At 43.4% G+C, this 25,976-nt stretch overlaps 1 protein-coding gene across 4 annotated transcripts in view; it reads right to left on the minus strand.

The window, feature by feature from the left end:
- The window catches only part of NEBL (nebulette), a 1,132,595-nt gene that overhangs the window by 33,838 nt on the left and 1,072,781 nt on the right, over positions 1-25,976 (minus strand). For all 4 annotated transcript variants that reach the window (XM_069648592.1, XM_069648593.1, XM_069648590.1 and 1 more), the window contains one exon: positions 3,326-3,441. In XM_069648592.1, the coding sequence (XP_069504693.1) occupies positions 3,326-3,441 (116 nt within the window). The remainder of the gene's footprint in view (positions 1-3,325; positions 3,442-25,976) is intronic.

Below are 25,976 nucleotides of genomic sequence, written 5' to 3' on the forward strand. Positions count from 1 at the left end.
GTACTCGTCCTTGTCCCAGTTTTCAAATATACTTCAGACACATGGTCCCTGCTCTTCCTCGTCTCAGCGAATTATCTATTTTATACAAATACATGTATGTGTGGGGGACTAACTGTTGTGTTCTGAACCTGAGGATGAGGGAGGTTGGGATGCCTTTTTCTATATACTGTGTTCCCTCCCAATAGTCTGTAGAGGAGCAGCTGCATGCCTCTGCAGGAAACCCCATCCCCCTACATCCCATATGTTGGAAGCCTGAGATTGTGTTGTGTTTGACACCAGCAGTAGTGCCAATACTGCAACGTATGTTCGAAAATAGAAAGCCATTGAGACAACCCCATCAAATGTATACCCGAAGGGATGACAATTTGAGTGAGGAACTCCCTGAAGGAATATGAGAAAGAGCAAAGAAAATAAGCCTGTGACATCATAAAAAAGTACAAACGATGTCTCAGGATACAGGCTGAAAAGGATGTATGGATCATACAGAAACTATTGACAAAGTAAAGAATCAAGTAACTTTTAAATACCAAAAAGAAGATTACACATGCACAAAGTGCTGCAGAGAATCAACCGTCGAATAATTGCACAGACACTGAAAACACAAGTAGACTAAGTTATCATAGGAGCTGCCTTTATGTAGTGAACAGAATGCAGGTGAAGCCGCCATTGTATACAAGCTGGAAATCGGTATCATGTATTTTAGTAAGCCAGGACCCATGAAAAGGGAAGAGAAAGTTATGTTGCAGGAAGAATAAGCTGAATCGTGGAGCTGCATGGTGAGGCTGTCTGGCCTGTAGTCAAGACTGGAGTAAATCATTACTTGTTAAGGTGCAAAGACAGAACACCAAGAATGCCAAGTTTAATTCATTTAATACATTTAAAAGTAACCGTGACCCAAGGATGAAAATAGAGTTTGAACTTGGAGTTCTAGAACACGATAGCAAGTGCCTGCACTACTGTGTATTCTCAGAGACAAGGATACTTTGCAAGGCCAAGTTCAAAGACAATCTTCATGGCAGAAGGCATGGTCGATGATAGATGTTGGGCTAATTAGGTGGGGAGGTAGAGTCATGCCCATCTTCTTGCACCTGGGTATGGGCTTACGTGCTGCTAAGTGAACTGAATGTTCCAGACATGGCACAATTGTGTCAACCAATTGTAGTGGTCAATATAATGAAGGACCTTATAGTTTGAGAACCAATGAGAAACTGTGTATCTAACTTTTCTGAAGATCACATGTTTTAGAGGTAGGCATATGTAGTCCACCTGACAGTGGCCGCCTATTACAATCTTTGTTCCTATAGATGATATACTTAAATGTTCCCCATAAGCCTATCCCGATCTCCAGTAGGTATTTCATTATTTGCCACAAAGTATGACATCACCCTTGACATATTTTGGATATATAACCTTTGTGCTGTGAAAAGATAACAGAGAGAAATTGAGCGTACGTCCATTGATGTTTGTTGCCTGTGTTAGATAATTGTTAATACATCAGTACTTTGCCATCTTCCTGAATTGGTTTGGTTATTTGGACTCAGAGTCATTCTGTGGGATCCCATCCATTGCATGCACATTCCTAAAGGGCCCTAAGCTCAAGTCTTCCCATGTCCCATAGGGGGATCCCTCCCCAAGAGATCATTCCATTGAGTACCACCCCCATGGGGACTATCAGGTAGAAAGCTCACCTCCTTGGTCTCATGGGAAGGGGCTCTCCATAGCTGACAAGGGACGGCATCTGAGGCTTTTTCTCAATGCCCATTTAACGACAGGCTTATGAATGATCTAGAATATCTTGCTATTGTAAATATTCATCAGCAAGTGTCTGTGTCAGCTTCATTATAATATAATTCTTGAAAAATGGCAAAACATTTTAGGAAAACTGAAGACAAAGATTGCTGCTGACATCATGCACTCTATCACTGTTACATGATGTGTTCACCAGTTAATAAGATGTGTGGCACAATTTCCCATTTCATCCACTGTACTGTTAATGTACCAGTAGATTTCAACTGTAACGTCATATATGATGTGTTAGCGCACTCTTGCTTCTAGCAATGTCAATGATGATATAGTACATTTTATCATAAATATTGTCCTATGTGATACTCCAGTAATGTCATCATTGTGTTGATGTGTGGAGCAGTAGGGAGGCTTAGAGTTAAGGTGGTTTAGCTTATAACACCTGCTGAATTTACAATGCTATTTTGTGATAACCTGTCAATGTTACATCACTGCAATTAAAGTGTGTTCTCATTGAAAAGATATAGAGAATTTTCTGCAGCAAAAGGCATACTTTGAACTGATTTGGATACATGCAATGCATTGCTATGTAGCACAGAACTGGAACCAGGAATCTCTTGGAGGAAGTCAACTACTAGAAATACTGATGTTTCTATCATGTGGGCTCTCATTCCCAAACCTACAAAAACATACTTATTTCATCTATCAATAGCAATGGTTCATTTACTGCAGTGTTACCCTATGTTACCGTTATGGTGCCTGGGGCCTCAATACCTTCAACTCTCTCTTCCTAAATATCTTCCTTCTCGAGCTCTTAGCTCATCCGCCTCCAACAACATCAGGGTCCGTCGCATCTCCAAGCGACGAGTTGGTGGTAGATCTCTTTCTTCAGCTGGTGACTCCATCTGGAACAGCCTCCCTGCCTCCCTGCCTCCCTTAAACTTGAGGAGAACCATCTCCAGTTCCGGAAGCACCTCAAAACCTTTCTCTTTGCTTCTGCTTTTTCTCCGCCTCTCCTCTGCTGACCTCCTGGCTGTAACCGGAACTGCACTGGCTACCTGGACAACCTCTGATCTCGGGCCCAGGTCCTTCCCTTGCCAGCGTCACACACCTGCACTGCCCAGCTGGTAACCCCTGCACTTGGGAACTGTTTCTGTATCCCTACAGTCCCCCTACCAGCGCTTGACACCGGATGCCCGCACTTACCCATGCACTGTCCACATGCTGGCTGTTTACTTACTTATTGTTATCATCTTTTCCCATGTATCCGACTGTCCCTGCCCCCTTCCCATGCACTTGCGTGATCTGAACGACACCTGGCCTAGTAGGATCATTGTCCGTCCTCCCTTTTTTTCCCCTCCCTTGCCTCGTCGCACCTTAAAACACTTGTGTATAGGCGTGTTATACATGCCATATCATATCATATCACATGGCTTTTCGAAAATTGCGAATATCATTCCTAAATCCCTGTCACTGTTTAGGTTTCACATTTACAAATCAGGGTTTATTTTGTACTTTCGTATTTGATTACTGGTTAAAAGACATATATTAGGTGTAGAATGAATTATAAAATATTACTTACCAGACTTGGTGAATGAGGCTGTGAATGCATTGACTTCATCGAAGACATACTGGTCTGGTGCATGTATCCATATCCCTGGGGTGGACTTTGCTGGTAGGTCCCAGGAAGTACAGGGGCTTCATGTAAAGATGCAGAATCACAAACATAGTTTAATTAGAATGTAAATTGAGTTCCTCTATTCTCTATTAAGATACAAAAAAGCAAAGTGTAAACCATCTTTGGGAACATGGTTTAGAATTGGGTGTTATTAATGAATTATGTTTATTCTTAAATATAAGGATGTGTAGAGAAAATGTGAACCTTTAGAATTAAACAAGCATTTGCAGTAAAAACACAAAGTGGCATCATTAGTTATATTGCATTTATTTAGTTCATAAATTCATTAATTGCTTCCCAGCATGAACATACAATTAATACATTCACATATCTTTCCCACCTACAAAGCATAACAGAATATATATTCCAAACTCATCAAATGCATTTCAATATAAATACAACTAACATTGTCAATCGATAATGATGCCATCGCTCAAAACGTCCTAAAAGTAGGCTATATATAATATCTAATTTATAAAATTCACACATTTAGAGGAAGTGTTTCTTTTATATCTATAATGTATCTCAAATTAAACTATGTCCAAGTCCTACCATTATAAATACAGATATGTGTTGTGTTCATGGCATTCTCGCACCCTTGTCCACAGTCAGTACTATGTTAATTTATATATTTCTTAATGTACCATCCTTTGTGGAGAACCGATTAGATTGTATTTCGACTCAAATCACTAGGTCTTCTAACCTAAAACACATCAACCATTAGCACCTGTGTGTGCGCATGTAACCAATTATACTGATCTAAAAGTGGGCTTCAGAGCTCATATAAGTCTGCATTCTGAACAAGCAGTTGATTGCTCCTGCCCGATCCCCCTTTTTCCCCTCTCTTCCAAACAGGATTCCCCTTGCTCATCAAGAACCATCAATGACAACTTTATCTCTCTTGCCACTGCACCCGCTGATCTCTGTAACCACTCCTTTGCTATGGGTTCTTCCCCCTCCTCCCTCAAACACTCCCTTGTGCGACCCTTGCTTAAAAAAACGTCAGCAGACCCTTCCTGTCCATCCAACTTCTGCCCCATCTCTATCACCCCCTCCCACAGAAACAACTGGAGAAGTTGGCCTTGCCCCAACTCAACTCCCACACTAAACCTGTTGGCGGTCTACACGACCATCAATCTGGATTCTGAGCATCAAGAGGCAGGGGAAATGCTCTTCTGTAAACCTGTGAAGAACTGCTCTCATCCCTGGATTCCATCTCCCCTGTTATCCTCATCCTTCTTGATCTCTCCTCTGCATTTGACACAGTCAACCACTCCGTCCTCATACAAAGGCTCCATGACACCCTTGGTATCTCAGAGCGGGCACTTGACTGAATGACCTCCTTCCTAACTGACCACTCCTCCCATGTCATCCTGGTATCTTCTCTTCTCCTACTTCCTTCTCCACCTGTGTTGTCCCCAAGGCTCCATTCTCTTGCCTTGGCTCTTTAACCTCTTCCTTACTCAGCTGGCAATCATCATCGCCTCCTTCTCCCCCAACTCCCAGTGTTACGCTGACGACACACAATTCTTCTTCAAACTTCCTGCTGACCCTCTTGATACTTCCATCATCCTTGACTACCTTACTGCAATCCATGCATGGTGCACTTCCAATGATCTCTGCCTCAATGCCACCCAAACGGAGATCATTCCCATTGGGACCCCTGCTCCTGACTTCTTCCCTTCACTCTGGCCTTCCTCTATGTGCTCTCCCCGGCTCCCTCTTCTGAAGCCAGAAACCTTGGAGTCATCTTCGACTCCTCTCTCTCCTTCCTCCCTCACACTCAGCGCATTGCCAAGAAGTCCCACTTTTAGCACTTCCTTCTCAAAGGAATTCTAAGATTTCTCACCTTCCTCTAGAAGCTCAATTTTACCCAAGACCTGGTTCGCTCTAGGTTTGACTATTGCAATAGCCTTTTCCTGAATCTACCGTTTTCCACTCTGCAACCCCTCCAGCTAATCCAGAATAGGGCAGTGAGACTTAACCTTGGCCTCAAGCCCAGGGACCACATCTATCCTGCCCTAAAAAGTGTTCTCTGGCTCCCGGTTGCTTCACATATTAAATTCAAATCCCTCTGTATCACCCACAAGGCTGTCTGGGGACGCGGACCACACTATCTGCAACTCTCTCTTACTAAATATTCCCACTCTAGACCTCTGCATTCCTCTGGCACTAACTCCTTGTGTGTAAAGCATTTTGTTAAACAGAGGGCAGGAGGTTGATCACTTTCCTCAGCTGGAACCCTTCTTTGGAACAGCTTCCCCATCCCTCTTCATCTTTTGCAGGACTTTCTTAAATTCTGGAAGAGCCACAAGACCTTCCTCTTTACCTCCTCCTTCCCTCTTTCTCTCCTCTGCTAATATCTCAGTTGCTTGTTTTGTGTTCAGTGCACTTATGCATCCTCGGCGCCCTGACCTCCCACACCGAAATGCCCCAGCTTCTGTTTATCCTCGGCTCTCCCCACAGCCTTGCTGGCTCGCACTTACCCTACATTGCACTTCACCTGTTGATCACCCATGAGCACCCCAGCACCTATCTCATTCCCTCTCCCTTCTGCACATGAACATTCTGAACACTCGCAAGGCATAATAGGTCAGTCTCCCACCCACTGTATTGAATATTTCTTATGTATTTTAATTGTTTCTTATCCCTTGTCCCCTCCCTGTTGCCATGTGGGAGCTTTGAAACAGTATGTTTGTCCTGTATAAACATCTAACAAACGAACAATAAATAAAAAATCCCTTACCCCAAATTAAACACCTCCCAAATTGATATTAAACATAGCCTTACCTCAGCCATCTTATCTCCCACATCCTGCACCCCACTGCCTCCATGGTGTACCATGATAATGGAAGAGGAGGGCAGTGAACATCTAATTGCTGTTGTTTTATTTTGAATCTAAAAAATGCATGACATGTTCATGGCCAAGTATAATTACGAATTTCTTCAATCTTTATTTTTACCTCTGTGGGACAAGCAAATAATGGTCAGTACAACACACTCACACTGAATAAGGATTTACCTCTATATTAACATTATCAACAAAAGTCTCCCAACACTGATATTGCAACTTGCCTATTTGGTGATATGTGGGTTTATAGTTAATGAATACTCTAGCAAAGATGGCTATGCCATAGAAGATGTCTTTATGTATCCATTGTATAGATCAGATTCTTTGACTTGATTTGAGGTTGTTTTCTTTGCTGAACAACCCAACCATCATGCCCTGTATGTCTCCTCAGCACATTTTAAGTGGGTTTACCTGCCGCTGGCAGCTAGATTATTCATGCCTGTCAGAGCCAGAGACCCGCAAATATACATTAATTAATTAATTAATTAATTAATTAATATTTTATAACACACTGAATCCCAGAGACCAGTCTCAAAGCCCAAGCCTGGGATTCAAATCTGTGTTGCTCTTTGTTGTCTTGAGCTATCCTCCCATTCCCCACATTCCTCATTCTTGAAGTAGCTGCACCTTTTGAAGAACAGAAGAGAGGTTTTGTTTTTTTCTGAAAGACCCATCCATCATACCTTGTAGGTTTCCTCTGTGGGATGTATTGACCCACTCCGCTATGCTATGCGGCATCACCCTGCCAGTTATGGAGAAAGAAACGACAACAATGGCGGCAAAACCCTTGTGCACGCCAAAAACCTACAAAAAACGTGTGCTTCAGCACACAAAAAGAGGGATGCACAACCTGTCACCCATGGTGCATGTGCAGTGGAATGGAGCACACACTGCAGAAATGTGCCAGTGGGTTCCATAACGAGCAAACAGAGTGCAGAGAGAGAAGCAGCACTTTGCAAATGAAACCCCAAAATGTGCATACAAATGTCTATTGCTGTATTGCTAAAAACTCCAAAATGCCTATAACACAACACTTTTACATTCAAAATATTGCCTGGTGCTAAAATTCATGTATCTAATGAAGCATTGTAAATATAAAAAGTCCTAATATGAAGAGCAAACCATTCATCAGAAAACTGGAAAGTCTGTAAACTGACAGCCTCTATGCCAGAATCTGGGTGCAGTACCCTTGGCCGCCTGAATGACAGCTGTCAGAGGAGACTGATGAAACTTTAAAAGTGAGCTAGAATTCAAAAGCCTGCTGGATTAGCAAACAGAAAAAGGATTGTTCCCAAAAAGGAATACAGATTTTAGTTGTGCTTTTGATTCCACAGATTCTAAGGCCAAGAAAGAAATGTATTTGTATGTGATGCAACAAATGTGGTTTTTGCTAGGTTTAAAAGTTAATCAGCTTGGCTGAAGCTGCAAAAAACTGGAAAAGCAGGTTTTTCTCCCAGATGGGGGCCTTCCTCTCAGCAGAAACTCACGGGGAGGTGACAATTGCAGGTTAGATCAGAATCTTGTCTACAGAAGGGAAAGGAACAATGAAAGTTGCAGCCCAGGAAACTGGAGGTGTGAAGGCAGTCGTAAACTCTCTTGTAAGGAACAAGCCAGGTGGGGGATGCATTGGACTGCAGGGAGACAAAAAGGGGCGGAGCCAAGTGACCATCTGTTGCTAAACATGAACAAAGAACACATTTTAAAAGACTTATAACTTACTATTCAAAATGGTGAAAAATATAAAAATGACAGAGTTGTTAATTTAATTTCTGGCTGCAGATGTGTAGCAGCTGAACTGTGTGACATGTTCTGGACAGGGATGGCAAGATATGTGATTTTATGCTAAATGCATTACTGTTAGAATTGTGAAAATGTACATGCCTATCCCTATGTTAAACACGCACATTTGTGGAAAGTTGCATAAAATTTGGAAACTGTGTGCATAGCGAAAAGGACAACATTCATTAGAAAGTTAAAACAAGATCCTACAGCGGTGAGATTTTGATGAAAAGATGCTACACAAAATATGGCATCTTTGTGTGTGATTTATATAAAGGTGACTAATGTAGAAATGTGTGTTTAGTGTAAAATCCGATTTTGAGACCAATGGCTAAAGGGAGGTCCCTGAGGACTGTAAAGCAAATCATAAAATGTGACATCAGCTGCCCTTGATCCAATCACCCCAAATGCAAGGCAGAGATGAAGTGTTGACCCTATCCCAGCACAAAGGGGCAAGTTTAGCTAAGCCGGCCCACACCCGCCCTTTATGATGTAATTTTAGAGCATAAATAGAGACAGCTGACAGCACATAAAGGCAGACAGATCCACTCACTTTCCTGATGCTGGCGGAGCGCCCTGATGCTGAAATCTACATCTTCCTTGCTCCAGACTCCAGAAACTTGGCAAAGCAAAGGCCCATGCATAGCTGAACCATTCTCAGCTAGGCCTTAAACTCTAGAACAGAACCCCAAAAGCCTAGAGGAAGCATCATAATACAGCCGGGCGTGCTGTTAATGCTTGCCTGCTGAATTGAAATATCCTCAGAACCAAGAAGCACAGATTCCATCCAGTCATGTGCCGTGCTGTGACCAGAGAGCCTTGCTGACCTTGTCCAGTCCGATGTGCCCAGCTGTTCATCCCTGATAGATCTGATTCAATGGTCCAGAATCCTGATGGTCCAGAATCCTGACGGTCTAAAATCTTCAATCCACTTTGTCTGTGAATATTAACAGGAAGCTGGAAACTGTTGATTCCTGTGCATTATCTTGTCCCCTCCTAACCTATCCTTACTTCCATAATCAGTAACATTATCTGAATCCGTAGTGACATCTTATTCTGTCTATCTGTAAAAGCATCCTTTTTCCTAGTCATCTTTGTCAACTTTGATCTATTAATTTCATTCGAGTGACCAGCCTAGCGCTCCAGGGTGGACAGCGAGGAACCAGGACTGAGTCGCAAATCACTCCTGACTCTTACCTGTGCCATCTTTGTGGCTTAGCTTGGATGCTCTAGTCCATAGTCAATATTTTACTGATTTTAAAACTGAAGCCTCTTTCCATTCTCGTGCCTATCTCGCCTATCTCGCAAAAACGACCTTTACTAAAACCTCTATAACTCCTTCAGTTTTTTTGATAGAAACGAAACGTCAACTTCTACTTGTACCTAACATCCAAAAGCAAAACAGTGTGATTCTCCCATTATCGTGAATATTGCGCACAGAAAAGATTGCTGCAAATTTCCATTTTGAGAAATGTTCACACGTGTGAAATAGCTTCCATTTGTTTCCGACCTGGACTTTAAGATTTCAAATGTTTTCTTTGGACTAAATCATTGCTGGTGATTGTGTGTAACTGTTCAAAGTGGCTCACGTAAGAATTTAGAATAATTTAAGCATTTTTCCACACATTTAGAGTTCTTGCTCAGCCACTTTAAAAATAAATCTGACAATTGAAAAGCCCACTTTGTTTTTATCTTTCTGTGTAAGGGGGGAAGGGGGAAGTGAGACACTGTTTGATCTGTACTATTCCTGAATATCTGTTCTCCCCTTCCATCTCTTTGCATTGCCTACTGGGGTATGGGGGAGTTTTGCAGGGGGAACCTCTAACCATAGTGCTATCTGATTTGAACCAACACAAAAGTATTGTTTACTGTGCTGCATTTGTTTTGCTCATTGCTTATTCCTAGTGCTTTAAAGATATTATTCAGTGTTCCGTCACCCCATTGGTGATTGTTGTTTACCTATTAAAATATATATATTGTGATTTTGATCTTACACAAATAAATAAATGAATAAATAAATAATACCTTTTACAACGCAGCCTGATTACTGGTCCAGCATGAACTGGGGTATTTTTACAGCCAGATTATTCATGCCTGTCAGAGACCCACAAGTACACATTTTACATCCTTGTAGTGCCTGCACCCCGTGCTCTACCTAATTCAATTCAATTCCACTGACACTGGAGTCATGCCTCCATTGGAATGGAATATTCGGCATTCTGCAAAAACATCAGTGAGCAGTCCTTAGAGTTCCCTCTACCATGCTAACCTCCGAAGTCCAGGTCTATGACTTATCAAACACCTCAAGACCTCGTTAAAAATCCCTAATAAGGTTAGGCATTTGACAGGTCTGTTTAGAAGAGCAGCTAGCTGAACACTTGCAGAGCAGAAGGGTCCAAACAATGGGCATATTGTTTCAATTGGTTATATCTCTGTATTCGGTGTATGTTAGAATTCAGCCTTTGTTTTTGTCCAATCCTATGAAGTGCCACCTCTTGTTGAAGCAGTGATGACATCCATGAGTCTTTGTGATTTAAAAAGATATACGGTCTATCCAGGGGTTTCTAACTCTGCTCTGTTAAAACCTTCTAGCCCTTCATCCAGAGGGCATCGGCTCCTGGAGGGGTTAGCACTTGGAGCCAGGAGAAAGCAGCATTTGAATAACCTGAATGAACCCAAAGGAGAAAATATAGAGCCAATCTGGAAGTGTACAGCAGTGGAGCAAGCCTTGATAACATGTAGTGCTGATTAGGCTAATGGTAATTGTGATAGCCCTCTGAAGCTGGATTTAGTGCCGGCATCTTAAATCCCTGCCTGTGGATCAACATTATGGGAGAGGATTTAGATACTGTGGGAGAAGCTTACTAGCCAAAAGGGGAGTCCTATGTGAGCATGTTTGCAGGAACTATTGCTGGCCTGGTATTTACTGAGGTTGGTTTGTCTCGAATTCAGGCAAAGCCAGAGTGGGACCCAAATGATTCAGCCAATTGGGAGTGTCTAAGGATATGTATTGTTGCCAAGCTTAAGCAGTCTAGCAATCTTCATGAATTCTGACTATAGCTGGAGGCAGTGGAAGGGGTTGGTGGGAAGTACCCCAAGCGACAGTAGATGTTCTTGGCCAAGCAGCTCCAAAAGAAGTTGGTAATAATAGCAAGGCCATTGAAGAGACTGTCATAAGGCAGTATTTGCCATACCTGCGTCATTACCATTAATGGCAGATCCTTTATATTAACCCACACAGTCCAATTTATGTTCTGTGAGTTCTGCCAGCCCAAAACAAAAAGCCGACCTTTCAAGGAACTTGTGCATGGATAAACTGCAAATACCAGAAATTGTAGATGAAAATTCTAGAAGGTTGCTGTTGGACATGAGGAACTTTATTACTACTGATGTTGATAAACCAGCAAGAAAATAACCCAGAGAGGCCTTTAGAAATATAGGGGCCGATTCATGGAATAAATGTGTGCCGTGATTTGTGGCGCAAGTGTGAAAATGTACCCTTTGGAAAGCCCTGTGCGTATTTTCCCTGGATGTGGGCCAAATCCGCAGGTGGCACACATGGGCGCACACGTTACTGCAACATCCCGAATGCCGTGCGCGACGCACACAGGGAAAGTGCACAACCTGTAGCGCACACACCAAAAAGGGGGCTGAAGACGCGGAATGGGAACAACGTGTGAAAATGAGGGTATAACTGAGGAGGAACTGCTGGGAAATACACAGAACGCCCACACGCACACAAACAACACGTATTCATGGAATCGAATTGGGGAAACCCACGGATGGCAAAAGACACGCACAGGCGGAAACACGTCCGCCACACGAAGGCAGACAGAAGCATCCCGCGCAGTACAAAAGTGCACACAAACCACAAACAAGTATATACAGCTACGAGGAATGTCCCATTTCCTGCAGCACTGATCGTGGGACACCACAGGAGGAGGAGAATAGTCAGGCCCCGCATTTATTTGCCCAAGACCAGCCTTTTCAGGATGCCCGATGACCAGATTTTTCTTATTTTATTTATTTATTTTTTATTTTATTTTTCATTGTTTTTCACCTCGTATCATCCTAGACCTGGTCACTAAGTGGGAGGATGACCTCACATCACCCACCTTGTGCTCCCAAGCACTGAGCCCCTCGGAAAGGGTGCTCAATGTACTGCATTTCTTGGCCACTGGGTCATTTCAGCAAACCACTGCCATAGTGGGGGGATCCCACAGCCCACGCAGTCACGCTGCCTGCACCAGGTTTTGTCAATCATGACTGCGCGACCCTCAGTCTGCAGGCTCATATACATGCCCAGAAAACCCTCAGAAAGGAAGGCAGTGAGTCAGGACTTTTACAGGGTCACACACTTCCCCAAAGTGCTTGGTGCCCTAGATTGCACCCATGTGGCCCAACGTCCACCTAGGGCCACAGAGAATATCCACCGCAACCACAAGCACTGGCATTCCATCAACGTACAGGTTGAGTACATGTATTCGGAGGGAGGGGTGCGCGGGGAATTTATCACATGATTTCGCTGGCGCAAGCGGGTTAGGCGTATTTGGAGGGGTGCGTGGGGAGTTTTACACACGATTTTGCTGGCGCGAGCGGGGTACGCATATTCTGAGGGGTGCGCAGGGAGGTTTACACGCGATTTTGCTAGTGTGAGCAGGTTACGCGTATTCAGAGGGGTGCACAGGGAGTTTTAAACACGATTTCACTGGTGCAAGTGGGGTACGCATATTCCGAGGGGTGCGCAGGGAGTTTTACACGTGATTTCGCTGGCGTGAGCGGGGTACGCATATTCGGAGGGGTGCGCAGGGAGTTATACACACGATTTTGCTGGCGCAAGCGGGGTACGCATATTCCGAGGGGTGCGCACAGAGTTTTACACATGATTTCGCTGGCACGAGCAGGGTATGCGTATTCCGAGGGGTGCGCAGGCAGTTTTAAATGTGATTTCGCTAGCGTGAGCGGGGTACGCGTATTCGTAGGGGTGCGTGGGGAGTTTTACACACGCTTTTGCTGGCACATGAGGGCTGTGTGGTGGTTTTAGCGCGTTTTCGTGGTTGGGGGGCTGTATACTGGTTTGTACCATGTAGGGGATTTGTTTTTGGCACACGGGGCGGGGTTCGGGGCGTAACTGGCACTGCTGCAGGGTCGCTGCGCCACGGCTAGTTATGGATGTAAAAATCCACGAATACGCTGTGCGTCAAAATGGGTTTTGTCGCAGGCAGCTGGCGCAAGCTGCCACATGCACACTCTGTGCGCCAGCCACGTGCACCACTTATGCACTTGATTCCATTAATTACCCCCATAGTCTTTGCTTGGCTACACCAAAAACATGGGCCTGGTTGTATCAGATCTCATGATTTGAAGGTCTGCCATAGAATTCTGTTGGAAAAATGGAATAATAGGGTCTTTATAGTAGTGGACTGTGACAGCAGCAATCTTCACCACTTCCTGAGTATTTCATCATCACGTATTCAGGCTGTTGATGCATCAGGTGACTCACTCTAACCGTACTAACAAGAAAATGGAACAGGAAGCTGTTCTCCTCAGCTTTGCCTGCCCTGCGCTCTGTGAAAAACCAGTGAAAGCTAAGCTTATAGAAAGGGCATTCTCAGTTTACTAGTTAGGTCGTGAGTGGAGCTTTAGCTTAGGACCCAATTTTGGTCTCTTCACAGGCCGGATTTGGGACATCGCTTTTTGAAGAAAGGTATTTGCAGAAATACGGGACAGTCAGTAAGTAAGCATTCATATTTATGTTTTAACATGCATAGCCAGCAGCGGTTACCCAGATAGTGAAATAGCTCTTAATTTTTGTTTTTAGGCATAATAGTTAAAGGCAACAGTCAAATTTTGGAGGAGAGTAAATCCTTATTATTTATGTTTGGAATCATACAGTTTATATATACATGAGAAATTATACTGATTGGTTTTACATTTCTTAGCACACAAGGACAGTACATACTTGCCTTAAGAAGAGATCAATATATTTCAAAATGCGTAGCAGTCTCAAGAGGAAAAATAGAAGATTCATCTACCTGATATCTAATTGGTCACTCCTGTATTACATACACTGACATACTGTGAAATAATTCAGGTTGTGATACATAATTATTTCAGCTTTGATTGTTACAAATATGCAGTTGTCTTATTGTATTCCTTTCGTGAATGATTTATGAATTGCGATACCAAAGAAATTGAATATTTATTTTACAGTTTGGACAGTTTGGACAATAAATACTGTCAAAATGTATACAAAATATATATACATAAAATGCGTAGGTATGTTTCCGGACTCAGTTGATGCAATTTATCAGTATTTGGTGGCCCTCTGTTGTTCAAATCGCAAAGTGCACCCATTTAAACAACAGCTATCATTTCAACATACAGATGCAATTTATCAGTGCTAGGTTGCCCTCTGCTTTCCAAATGGAAAAGTGCACCCACATCAACAACAGCAAACATTTCATCAAGAAGAATGAGCACGGTTCTATGTGGTCACCTTCCCCTTCCAATATCGTAAACATTCAGAAGTTACTTCTTTCCACCCCCACTTATCTTCAAACAGGGCATGGCAGTTCCAGTGTCAATGAACAGTTAATTGCCGGCTCAACATTTTAGTCTCTAAAGCGGGAAACGCAGTCGGTACTGTAATTATGCTACTACGCAATCTTATGGCATTGTGGGGACTCTTCAACAGAACGAGGTAGACAATTACACGTCTATAAAGACACATCATAGAGGCTTGTGTGATTGATGGAACTTAGATAATGTTCTTATACCATGCATACCTCTCATTCCATCTGATACAATTAGCCTTTTCAATGACCATTAATAAGTCACAGGGACCTATGTCCCCTTCCTGGAAGCAATCAGTGGCGATTCCGATATTTAAGAAGGGGGACAGAAGTGACCCTATGAATTACAGACTGAAATTGAAATTGAATATATGCTAAAACGTCATATGTTACACCGGGAACAGCTAGTCTAGTGTAATACACTTTAATGCATTCTTTCTGGAGGGGTGGATCCCGATAGGAGGCCCGGGCATTGCTTTGATTATTCGAAGAACTTTGCATTAGGGTGGAGGGAGCTCAGACGAGGAGTCTGGTTATGGATTTTCCTTAGCCGCACCAAACTGCAGTCTGATAAATCAAAAAGAAAACGCTTGAACTGTTTTCCTGAGGTGGTGAAATTATTCAAGCCATCTGTGACACAAGCTAATGGTGCTAATGCTGTTGTTATGTTGAAGCAAAAGAATTGCTGCTTTTCTGTCAGGCGCAGTGAGAATAAGAAGGTGCTCCAAAAAAAACATAAACTCAATTTTAGAAGTGATCATTAGGGAATCTGTTTCAGAGCAACTATTGGTATTCTATGCATGAAAAGGCACCTGTTCTAATAGCAGAGGGATTTGACTACTTTAGTTATTTTTTAAGGATATTGCTGTAATTTACTTTCTCAGTCATTTTAAGACCTAATTACCTCAGTGTACATGTTTAAACATAACCCATTTGGGAGCAAAATAATTTGGTGTGATGAGACTTAAGTTAAGTGTTTCTTCTTCCAACAAAATTATACAGAGACTTTTTAATGGGAATGTCCTTGCCGTTACGCCACGAGGTGCTTCATACATCTCCAAAATATAAGTATCTAAAATGCATGTATGGTATTGTGAAATAAACAAATATCGTTTTTCAACGAGTGTTACTGCTTGTATTTGTTGCAGCCACTATGCCCCTGTGTATACTCTGATAAAAATGTAAAGGTAAAATGTAAGAGATTTGCATTGTTCTGTTGACGATAATGTCACTTTATTTATGTATCTATTTATTTTTTCTGGCACCAACGTATGTTTTAATGTTCTAATTCTGAACATCCCACACATATCTGTTGCTGGGCACTGATTCTGCAGTGATCATTCCCAGAATGGAATGGAAACATACCAGAAACCATGTTTCCTAATATTTCAGGTTATCTAATCATAGGGAGATCTACTGGTGTGGGTCAGACTTCGCTCCTTTCTGGCTGCACTGGTGGGATTGCTGAAAACATATTCTTTCGTTCACATGGAATTTCTAAAAAAATGCAACTCTTATCTTATACTCTGGCTCTCACACACAGGAACATAACAGTGGGGATATGGCATAAGTATGTAATCACTGGGCTACCCTGACATGTAAATGTTCTCACGCAATTGGAGGCATTTAGAGGTGCTATTGAGAGATATGGAACAACTGAGTAATCTCAGAAGTACCAAAGGAATCTGCTTTGGAACATCACGCTTTTGTTGACAGTTATTTTACCCAGGACCACAGGGAAGCTATATAAATATATATATATATATATATACCAGCAAACCTTGCATTATATATATATATATTTTATATGGTTAAGTTGCTCATCTGATAGGAAGAGCACTTTTTGGGTGGCTTATAACTTCGCTCCAACTGGACAAATCCTCACCAAACTTTGCATAAAAAGTATATGGCCCACTCTGTTTGGTGAGGTTGGTCCAGGGGGGGCAAAGTTATAGGGGGGGTCCCAAAATTTCTTTTTTCCATAGACTGAATGGAGAAAAAACTATGCTTTGCTCACGCCTAGAGCCGTAAGCGCTGGACAGATTTTCACCAAATTTGCCGCAGGAGCAGCGGCTTGGTCTTGAAAGCGTGTTTTTGTAAATTTGGTGAAAATCCATCCAGTAGGTTTTTTTAAAAATGACCAAAAAGTAGGTTTAAAAAAAAATTGTGATATCTATGACTGTTCCGCGGACAGACTTCCCTGTTCGCTCCGCGGACAGGACACCGATTGGTTAATCGGCTTGTGTCATGTCCACGGACGTGTTCGCTGATTGGATGGTGAAGAGTGTGAAGTGGGTCCGATTTTTGGAAATGCCTGCCATCTTGGATTCGCGGACAGTGGCCAGTGTCCGCGGACATCGCAGTAAAAACATATTAAAAAACACAACATTGCACTTGTCAAACTTACCAAATAATCTCTGGGGAGCTGAGGGGTGATGAGGATGGGATATGACTGCAAGAAGTAAAAATAAAATGGGTGGTTTTTGCTGTGAAAGTCCGCAAACAGTTCAGATGTTCACGGACATTCCTGAAAAGTCAGCGGACACCTCAGGGTTACAGGGTTGGGGAATGCAATTCTTGGGTGGCTTATAACTTTAGCACCACTTAATGGAACTGCATGAAAGTTTGCATGTATATTTCTGACCTGATTCCGAATGAGTTTGCAAAGTTTGGTGGGATTCTGTCATGAGGGGGCAAAATTATAGGGGGGGGTCCCAAAATATTGTAAAGGGTTATAAACGTGGTGCCATTTGACAAATCTACACAACGGTTTGCAAAAAGAGTATAGATCTAGATATAAATGTTTTCGTAAAGTCTGAATGGATTTTGTCAAGTGGGTGGTAGGTTATATGATGATTGTATGTGGATACATTTGACACTTTTGAAAAAATAAAACATGGGCGGATTTCAAGCAAACTTGCATAAGGAGCATTGGCAAGGATCTACAAGCATGGTTTTGTAAATGTGCCAGTGTTTTATATTTTGACAAGTGTCATAATGTAGCTACAAAAAATAGCGGTATACCTTTAGTGACTGAGGGGTAGCCTGTGGCCATAGGCAGTGGCCTGATTGTTGGGGTCATGTAATAAGGTCATGGTCCAGACAATCTGGCTACTGGCCATGACGACAAGGGACAAAACATAGGATTAAAGTGGCCATGTCCACCTGGGACTGGGTTTGTGGTAAAGTTATTCGAAATTAGGATAGATTTGAAAGGGAAGTAAAATGTGCTTGTGGTAATATGGTCATATGGTTCTTTTTTTGCCTTCTGCAGGCTGCCATGGAAAGTGAAGAGGGGCCCTGTATGGAACCCCCACCTCCCCTTTCCATGGTGGCCATATTTGAAAAGGATTTATCCTCTTTTTTAGCACCCGGGTTCTCGCTTTGGGAACCTAGGGTGCTAATGGCCTTCATTCCCCATTCCAGGGGCTGGAATGGGGGGATAATGGTTCAGAGACCTTGTTATCCAGTCTCGCTTTGCTTGGGCTGATAACTTGGCCTGCTGGGCCGGTATCACCGTTCCAGTCCCTGGTATGGAGGATGAACACCACAATATTCCCATTAGCATAACACAAAATGAAAATGGAAATGTTGGAAAATCTTATTGAGTATATGTACTTAAAGTAGATGGAGTCTATACGTTTTTTCTTTTTTTGTTCTATTTTTCAACTGTGAAAAGTGGTTCCTAAAGGAACATTTCTTTCATTGTTTTTGGATGTATTTATTTGGCAGGAGGAAATGAGGGAAGAGGAACCAAACACTAATATGGAGGGGTAGGCGGACAAGGGGAAATGTTGCGCGTCTGTTATTTCTAAGGTAGGGGGCAGTGTTTCTCATGCTCCTTGATTACAGCAGTGGTGGTGGGTCTTGGGGAGGAGGGATGGTATTAGCTGATGCCCTTTTAAGATAAATAGCAGTTTTGCTAAAAGTATGTACTGTGTACTAGATTGTTAATGGATAATGAGTAGGAATAGGGGTTGGAGCTGTGCAAGGGAAATTTTGAAATTTAAAGTTCCTAGGTCAGTAGAAAATGCAGTTCCGAACTGTCCGCAAAGCAGAGATCTTAATGTGAAGTGCGGACATGTTCTCGAACACATTATAATGCCGCGTGCCAGTAAATGGTCATGTGGCCCTGTCCAGAAAGTCCGCTATGAAGTCAGATGTTCGTAGATGTCTACGGATGCCAAACTAGTTGAAATAGCGGAAAAAAGTGTATAGAAGTGTTAAAAATGATTCCAGAAGGTGGGAAATAGCAGAGTTTTAAAGTGACAATTTGTAAATTGGACATAAATATTGCTATATTGGGTAAGTATGACATTAGTAAGTTGTAGGAAAATAGCATGCACTGGTAAAAACCCATGACATTCACTGAAAAAACTTTGTTAAAGAGGCGTTATGGTTAAGTTTCTCTAATAAAATCTATGAAAATCAATGAAAAAACATTCTTAAAGGGACATTATGGTTAAGTTGCACTAATAAAAACCTATGAAATTCAATGAAAAAACTTTGTTAAACTGGTGTTATGGTTAAGTTGGACTAATAAAAACCTATGAAATTCAATGAAAAAACTTTGTTAAAGGGACGCTATGGTTAAGTTGCTCTAATAAAAGGGACGCTATGGTTAAGTTGCACTAATAAAGACCTATGAAATTCAATGAAAAAGCTTTGTTAAGGGGACGTTATGGTTAAGTTGCACTAATAAAAACTTATGAAATTCAAAGAAAAAAAACTCTGTTAAAGGGATGTTAAGGTTTCAAGTAAAACCGAAAAACCCCTGAAATTCGCCAGTTATGGTAAGCTAAACAACCTTAACTCTTGCCACCACCGTGCACTGCTAAGACTAACACCACTGACATAATGTCCCTTTATATATATATGCAAGGTTTGCTGGACCTTTAACTTGGGCTTACACAGAGATATGAAAACAGGTGAAATGGAGAATGTTGAAGAGATTGATAAAGGCTGAATTGAATTTGGCATGTCAAATTGGAGTTCGCTACATTTGTAGATCTAATTACCGGAGAGAAAAGTTGTACTGCCATGATGTAGGAATGCAGTTTACACTGATTTACATATCACCTTCATTTTTATAAAATTCATGGTTGCAACAGCTTTTGCTTGTTCCTAGAGTTATATATAGAGGTGTTGCTATTAAAATAATGTACACTGACACAATTTACTGACCATACAAGAAAGACGAGAACTATTTGTGATTAAGAACTGTGTCCTGCGGCTTGAAATCATATCAAAGCAATGACACATTTCTTTTATGTTCGAGGAATGTGTTCTGATGAGAATTAAAGATATCGTTTTTCCAAATCAAATGGAGACACTCGCTAAGAGACAGCACCTTGCAGATGTTATTTTTATGGTGAAAATAGGTGCATACCTATCACTGAAAGTGGGATAATGAACATCCGCGGGTCAGATTACATTGCTGACAAAAGGCATGGCTCAAATAAAATGTGCTGAATAACGAGGTGTGGCAACGTACTGGCCAAAGTATTGTCTTGAGGTCTTAAGAGACAGCTTTTCTGTGAAATACACACATGCAGGGAATTCTTGTCCCTTGACCTCTCGGAATTGCAAATCAGTCAGTCTCATACTAACCATGAGTTATTTGTTACCACTGTTCCCTCAACAAAATGAAAAAAGGTATACCTGTTGGGACATTTCACTCATACATCGGCAAATTCTATTTCTACAGGATATATTGTTTGCCCTATACGATGAACAGTTAATTTACACATTTTCATTACCCAATAGTTTCAATGAATACTGTATTTCAGGCTGTTGTGAGTACCCATTGTAATACAAATACATGTATATGACCTGTAAGTGGCTTATCATAGGTTGACTGCTAGGATTTATTGTGAACAGGTTTTCCATTTGCTGCACGTACTTACCGGGGGTTGCCCTGGAGATTGGGGGCCCTGTGAGGTGTGGGTTGTTGACTGCTCTCTGCGCATCCTGTGGCTACAACTGCTCTCTGCACATCCTGTGGCTTGAGGCATGCCTGCTTCCGGGTGTGATGTATTTGTATTTGTATTTTATTTATTTCTATAGCGCACCAGGCCCAGGGGCAACCGGGCGCTTAACTTAGTTACAACAAGATGAAAGCATGACAAGGCAATGTGACAGAGTATTACAGGAGAATTTACAGAATATACATTCAAGCGAATATCGATAAGGCAGTGATTTACAGGATAGTTAATAAGGGATGCAGAGTAGGTCAAAGTGCAAGTAGGGCAGTAAACTGGTGTTAGCTGTCTTGGGCGGATAGCCAAGCTTTGGTGAGGTGTTTGAATTTCAGGAAGGAAGGTTCTGCTCTAAGGTCATTGGGGAGAGAGTTCCAAAGTTTGGCTGCCAGGATGGGGAAGCTGGTTCCACCTGATCTTTGGAGATTAAAACGCGGGATTACAAGGCAGTTGGCTTGGGCCGCTCTGCGAGGTCTGGTGGAATTGTGGAGAGAGAATCTGTTTGCCAGGTAGCGAGGGGCTTGGTTGTGGAGGCATTTGTGTGTGAGAGCCAGGGACTTCAAGGAGATGCGATGTGGGATAGAGAGCCAGTGCAGGTTGCGCCTGGTGTCAGATATATGCTGGCGCCTAGGAATGTTAAAGGCCGCCCTGATCACATTGTTTTGGACAATTTGTAGCTTGTTTAGATTGCGGAGATTAGTACCTAGATAGTGGGCATTGCAGTAGTCGACCTTGGATAGTACGAGGGTCCTGGCCAAGGTTACGCAGTTGGCTGTGGTTAGGAACGGGCGACAGGCGGTGATGAGCTTGCAAGTATACGCTGCTGCAGATGAGACTGCGTTGGACTGTCTAGTCAAGGATAGGGTTGAGTCAATGTAAATCCCTAGGGTTTTCGTGTCCTTAGCAATAGGGATGGTGTTCCCATCAATGGTGAAAGACTTGAAAGCAGGGTCAAGTTTAGTGAGTTTTTGTGGTGAACCAAGAATGAGGAGCTCTGTCTTTTCATCATTTAGGCAGAGGCCGTGTTGGGCCATCCACGCTTGGATGACCTGGTAAATGGCGTTGATGGCGAGGGAGTCAGTTGTGTAGTCTCCTGTGATGGGGATTAGAATCTGGGTGTCGTCAGCGTAATTAGTATACGTGACGCCCAAATGGTCCAGAATATCAAAAAGGGGTTTGGTAAACACGTTATATAACGTGGGCGAGACACAAGACCCTTGAGGCACACCACAAGAAACCGGAGCGGGTGGTGCGGCCGCAAGTGGGGAAAACACGCGCATTGATCTATTATCAAGGAAGGAACTGATCCAAGTAGAGGCATTTTCTGAGAAATGTGTGGCTGATTTGAGGTGATGGCAGAGAATTTTGTGATTGACAAGATCAAAAGCAGCAGAGAGGTCCAGGAGAAGTAGTAACGCCAGTTTGCCTTTGTCTTTGAGATCTTCGATCTGCGTTTTTAAATCGATAAGGGCGGTCTCAGTGCCATGGCGAGGCCAGAACCCTGATTGCCTGAGTCCCAGAAGTTTATTTGATTCAAGGTATTCCTGAATTTGTAGGTAGGCCGCGCGGTCAAGGATTTTTAGTAAAAAATGTACAGTGGTAATTGGTCTGTAGTTTGTGGGTATGCTGGGATCCAAGGTAGGTTTTTTCAGAAGCGGGATGACCCACGCATCCTTAAGATTGTCCGGTACAATCCCAGAGCTAAAGGAGGAGTTGATGAGCGTAGTGATGAATGGTGCTAGGTCGTGAGCTGCTTCCTTAATAATAGGTGCAGGACAAAGGTCACCCTGACAATTGGACGGTTTAAGGCTAGTGATGATCTTTTCCACTTCGAGAATGGAGAGTGGAGAGAAGCTAAAAGGAGTCAGAGAGTCTGTGATAGAGAGGTTTATGGTAGGTATAGGGATCTGTAGAGGGTTAGATTGAAGGCTAGATTGTTTGTTGTTGATTTTAATTTGGAGAGTGGCAATCTTACCTAGGAGAGCTTCTTGGATTTTGGAGCACCAGGTGCTATCTTTGGTACAGGTGTCAGGTGGAGTAACAGGAGTTTCAAGTTCTTTTAGGATTTTAAACAATTCTTTGGTGTTAGATTTGGCTTGTTCGATGCGTTTGTTGTATGTGTCTTTTTTTGCCTGGAATATAGCTTCCTTGTAGTTAAGGGTGGCCAGGAGTACGCATGATTTGTTAGCTAGAGAGTGATTGCTTCTCCAGTGGGATTCTGCAATTCGTTTTTCTTTGCGTAGAGCTCTGAGATGGGGTGTAAACCAAGAGTTTAGGTGGGCTCGAGGTTTAGATTTTCTCAGTTTCGAGGGTGCAATGGTGTCTAAGGCTATAAGCATGGCCCGGTTGAATGTGTCGACCAGGGCCGTAGGGTCAGAGCATGAGGGATCCCGGTCATTGAGAGCTGGAAGGAGGAGGGGGAGGAGTCTATCGCAGGTAATGTTGCGTTTGTTACGGGTGGCCATAGCCGGGGCAATGCTGTGAGGGAGGCTGATAGGTTTGGACTCAATATTGAATGTAATTAAGTTGTGGTCTGTCCAGGCGCACTGTTGGTTAGAGGTGATGTTGATGGGACAGTTGAGGGCGGCTAGCCAGTCAAGGGTTCTGCCCATGTTGTGGGTGGGTTGGTTTAGGAACTGAGTGAATCCCGCATTAGTGAGGATGTTGTCAATAGACGAAGCAGCAGTGTCCTTGGGGTCGTGGAGACCTAAGTTGAAATCCCCCAGTATCATGACCTGGGAGTTAGCTTTGGTGATGTGTGTGAAGATGTTAGAGAGGTCCTCCGCGAAGGTGGATAGTGGGCCGGGTGGCCGGTAGAGTAGATGGAAGGTGATAGAATGGTTAGGTGTGACAGCTAGTTTAGCTGTCAGTGCTTCCAGAGTGGAGGAGTGATGTGTGGCTGAGAGGTGGAAGTTCAGAGCGTTTTTGTGGATGATGGCGATGCCACCTCCTTTAGATTGGATGGAATTACGGTCATGTCTGATAATGTTGTAGCCTGGAGGGATAGCGAGGGAGAGAAGAGGACCTGAAGCTGGGTGGAGCCAGGTTTCAGTGATTGCTATAAAGTCGAGGTCAAGGTTGAGGAACAAGTCAGCTACTTCTAGGGCGTGAGCCGGGAGTGATCTGGCGTTGATTAGCGCGCCTTTGATATTGTTTGAGTTAAGGGAGTTGGAAGATGGTGGTAGATTAGGTGTAAGTGTGGGTGGTGACAAAGGGTGAGGCCGTTTGATGCGGTGAGCTAAATGATGGGAAGCGTGGGTAAGACGCGAGCCAAGTCTAGCATTTCTCAAGGAGATAGAGCAGGGTAGGTTAGGTAAAGGTCTGGTGGCGAAGTGCTGGATCCAGAGGGCTGGGTTGTTAAGGTAAGGGTTGGTGTGGTGAGCGAGGGATGGCATAGTTGAGGTGTGATGCAAGTAAGAGTGGCAGATAGGGGTGGTGGTATGGTATAGTGCAGTCCAGCAAGAGTGCAGTATAAGGAGGAGAAGGGTGGGCAGCAGTCTGGTAAGTAGGGTACTGAAAGAGTACAGAGGAGAGTTTGCAGTAGTTAGACTGTTGGTGGGGGGCATGTTGACCTAGTAGAGTCTAAGAGCGCGTGGTCTGGTAAAGATCGCGAGGGCGACCATATGACACTTACACAATTACAGTAGTCTGTTAATGACCAAAGGCACAACACAATTGCAGTGGTCCGTTAGCGACCATAAGGCACAACACAATTGCAGTGGTCCGTTAGCGACCATAAGGCACAACACAATTGCAGTGGTCCGTTAGCGACCATAAGGCACAACAGAATTGCAGTGGTCCGTTAGCGACCATAAGGCACAACACAATTACAGTGGTCCGTTAGCGACCATAAGGCACAACACAATTACAGTGGTCCGTTAGCGACCATAAGGTACATCACAATTACAGTGGTCCGTTAGCGACCATAAGGCACATCACAATTACAGTGGTCCGTTAGCGACCATAAGGCACAACACAATTGCAGTGGTCCGTAAGCGACCAAAGGGCACAGCCAATAGCAGTCATGAGGCATAAAGCACTAGGGGCTGACAATGACTGTACTATTAAGAGGAGGCCGCAGTAACGCATAGAGGCGGTGGAATTGGAGGCATAAGCGTATGCAGCAAACAGTCATCGAAGGTGAAAATAACCGAGTTCAAATGTTTATGATTGCGGAGTAGCAGAAGACATACCAGAAAGCACAATAGTGTAGACTGAGGGTATCCCCTTTACTCACAATGGATTAAAGGTCCGAGTAGAAACTGGCTCCAAGGCTCCGGAGGCGAACAGGGGTCAAACAGGGGCCTTAGTGCGGGCCTTTGTTGAGAGGCCGGCGTTCCCGCCTGCCGGCGGAAGGGGATAATTATGAATGGGGAGGTCAACAGCTGATTCGTGCGGCCAGAGCCTCGCTCTGGTGCCGCGATGCGCCCGCCATTGCTGGGCCAGGCGGAAGAATCTGCCGAAGTCAGGCGATTCTCACGAGGCGTTGCGCTTCAGAACTCGTCGTGCAGCTAGAAATCAATAAATATGCACGATGGGCATACCTGACTGTGATATGATGGCAGCCCTCGCCCTTGAGGGAATTCGGTGAGGCAGGGTGATCCGAAGCACGGCCGATCCATGTGTAGCTGAAGATGCTCCTCGGCTCAGGAGGCTAGGGCTCCTGCCCTCCTCCGTGGTGTGCTGCTGCGGCTGCAGTGAAGATCAGGGTTCTTTACTCTGATTGCTCAGTGCGCATCATGCTGCATCCAGAGGCAGTCAAGAGGACATAAAACAGCAGACACACCACTAGCTATTTGTTCACTCAACAGTCTGCATAGTTACAAGAACCCTGTCCTTTTACGGGAATTGCGCTATTGACTAAGAACCCAGTTCCAAGTTTAATTAGTTTTTCTTTTTGTGATTTTATCACAAGTGAAATCCTTTTTCTTTCATAAGGACCAATACAGAAAGTGCATGAGATTGCCCATATTACCAAACAGTCAGGGCTTTTATATCATGCTTCTTGTCGGAGTTCGGCCTCTGGCTGTTGGACCGGGTAAATAGCCCGGCTGCAAGACAGGCCTTTTGCCCCTCATCTTTCCTCCTAGACTAACATGAAACAATGCTCTCTTGACGCATTTGGGTGGGGTAATGCATTAGTCTGTTAATCATAAATGTATAGAAGATGTGGCCATCAATAAAAAGTGAAAGTATGTGTGTTGTTGAGCTTTTGTTTCGTATAAGCTTGGTTTTCAAGCCAACATTAATAGAAAATTATGCATGGCTGCCCTATCACAGAGTGAACTGACAGTGCATATAAATAAGAAGTGGGCCCTTTCAGTACTGCCTGGTCAAAGAAAGACATTTGGCAACCGCAATGAAAGAACTTC

Source organism: Ambystoma mexicanum, chromosome 2q, assembly GCF_040938575.1.
Source record: "Ambystoma mexicanum isolate Mex_15411 chromosome 2q, UKY_AmexF1_1, whole genome shotgun sequence".
NCBI classification, from domain to species: domain Eukaryota; kingdom Metazoa; phylum Chordata; class Amphibia; order Caudata; family Ambystomatidae; genus Ambystoma; species Ambystoma mexicanum.